Source organism: Bipolaris sorokiniana (genome assembly GCF_000338995.1).
Source record: "Bipolaris sorokiniana ND90Pr unplaced genomic scaffold COCSAscaffold_150, whole genome shotgun sequence".
Classification (NCBI taxonomy): domain Eukaryota; kingdom Fungi; phylum Ascomycota; class Dothideomycetes; order Pleosporales; family Pleosporaceae; genus Bipolaris; species Bipolaris sorokiniana.
This window is the reverse complement of record NW_006912041.1, coordinates 1-2063: the sequence shown is the minus strand read 5'-3', so window position 1 is coordinate 2063 and position 2063 is coordinate 1. Positions and strand designations below refer to the sequence as shown.

The 2063-nt window shown below is 48.4% G+C and overlaps 2 protein-coding genes across 2 annotated transcripts; one reads left to right on the top strand and one right to left on the bottom strand.

Annotated features, from left to right (window-relative positions):
• COCSADRAFT_53749 (uncharacterized protein) lies at positions 1 to 163 on the top strand (the record flags this gene model as incomplete). Its single annotated transcript, XM_007708056.1, has 1 exon — positions 1 to 163. A coding segment is annotated over one exon (163 nt), but the record flags the coding sequence as incomplete, so codon positions are not given.
• Positions 164 to 743: 580 nt separating this feature from the next.
• Positions 744 to 947, bottom strand: COCSADRAFT_42133 (uncharacterized protein; the record flags this gene model as incomplete). Its single annotated transcript, XM_007708055.1, has 1 exon — positions 744 to 947. A coding segment is annotated over one exon (204 nt), but the record flags the coding sequence as incomplete, so codon positions are not given.
• Between the last annotated feature and the right edge of the window lie 1116 nt (positions 948 to 2063).

Sequence of the window (2063 nt, the reverse complement as noted above, 5' to 3'; positions counted from 1 at the left end):
GAAGCGTCTTGAGATTGCCCAATTAGAGGCGCAATTAGCTCAAAGAAAGGTTGAGCTTCTAGAGGCTGAGGAGCAAGAGCACTCGTTTGCTCGTCGCGATCTAGCGGTGCTGAAAGAGTTGGAGCGCGCAAAAGAGCAGGTCGCGGGGAGTTCGGCCCCTGGTACTGATCCTCCTGCTGTCGAACCATCGCTATCCGGACCATCGGCTGATCTGGGCGGGTTACAGGCTGATTACTACGATCCTTCTTTTGACTATTCCTTTCTCTTCGAGGGGCTGCCCCTCGCTTCTCCGGGTGCTTCCGGTGGTATTCTCGTACCAGTGACTTGCAGTTCGTTAGATTTCCTTCAGGTTCCCAAGTGTTATGGCTCTCGGGCCATCCTTGCCACTTGACCAAGTACTTCCACTGACTACCGATTTTCCGCAGGTCCTTGATTTCCTCGACCTCGTACTCGTCGTCTTCGAGCTCTATGTCCGTTGCTAGCTCGGCATCTGGAGGTGCTGGTTCTAGGAGTTTCTTGTGAAAGACAGGGTGGATTCGCATGCCTTGTGGGAGTTTTAACTTATAGTTTACTTTTCCTATTTCCTCTAGGATTTTGAATGGTCCTATTCGGAGGTTGTCCAATTTTCTGCATGGTCGTTTAGTTTTCAGGTTTTGTCTTGACAAGAAAACTTTGTCCCCCTTCTTAAAGGTTGGTCCCTCAATCCTTAGTTTATTCGCTGCCTTAGATATCGTGAGGTTTCGCTAAGCTATGTTCTTGCTCAATTCTTCGTGCAATTCTCGCATAAGCTTCGCTTTATCGTCTGCTCCTACCGCGATACTTTCAATGTCCTTTGGATCCCGGTGAGCAGTCGGCTCATATCCGTAGTTCGCGTAGTGCGGCGAATGCTTCGTCGTTGCTGATTTCGTACTGTTATAGGCCAATTGCGCTGTTAGTAGCAGTTCTACCTAGTTGTCCTGCAACTTGTTGGCGTACATCCGTAGATACTGTTCTAATGTCTGGTTCGTTCGTTCCGTCTGGCCGTCTGTTTCCGGGTGAAAGCTTGTCGAAAGCTTCTTCTTGACACCTAACTTTGCTAGGAATGTGCTCTAGTATTTAGACGTAAACAGTTTATCACGATCGGTGATAAACTCTTCAGGTATTCTATGCTCTGACACTAGTGCCTTTGTGACCTCGTACGCGCATTCATCTGCCGTAATAGTCTCTTCTGTGGGCACAAATTTCGCTGTCTTAGTTAGTCGGTCTACGATTACTAGGATTGTGTCGCAAAATCGAGCTGATCCTGGTTCTAACGATCTCGGGAGCTTCACTATGAAGTCCATCGTTACGCTTATCCATAGTCTAGATGGTGGCTGTAGGGGTTGTAACAGGCCGTAGGGCTTATGTCTCTTAGGCTTGTTCTGGTGACATGCTAAACAGTTGCCTAGTATTTCCTGCACCTTCGCTCGCAAGCGTGGTATTGCAAACACCTTAGCTAGTCGTCTAACCATTTCGTCCACCCCTGCGTGTCTATATTCTGGGGACTCGTGCAGGGTCTTAATGAGTTCGGTTCTTATATGTGGGGGTATGTACGTGCTTGTATATTCTCTTAGAGCTTTGAGCTCTTTCCCATCGTTTGTTACTTCTGGCGGGTAGGGGTCCGTTTCTGACGCCCATAACGTTGCTTTTTCCTGCCATTGTTTCTGTAGTGTTTCTACCTGCTCGGCCACCTTAGCTACCTTAGCTAGTTCCGGCTGGTTGTACTTTAGACTGCCATCGGGCATCGTCTTGAGTAAGGCGTCATATGGTTCTTTATGACCCTCTTCGCGCAAATCAGACCTTCTACTTAAAGCGTCCGCTGCTCCGTTGAGCGTCCCTGCGCGGTGCGTGATCTTGAAGTCGAACTGGGCTAGCATCTCTGCCCATCGTACTTGTCGTCGGTTGAGTTTTTTCGTTGTCATGAAACTCGTCAAGTTCTGGTGATCGGTAAAAACCTCGATCTGTTCAGGGAGTCCTAGTAGGTACACTTCCCATTGTTCAAAGGCATCGACTACTCCAAGTAGTTCCTTATCGTGAACATCGTT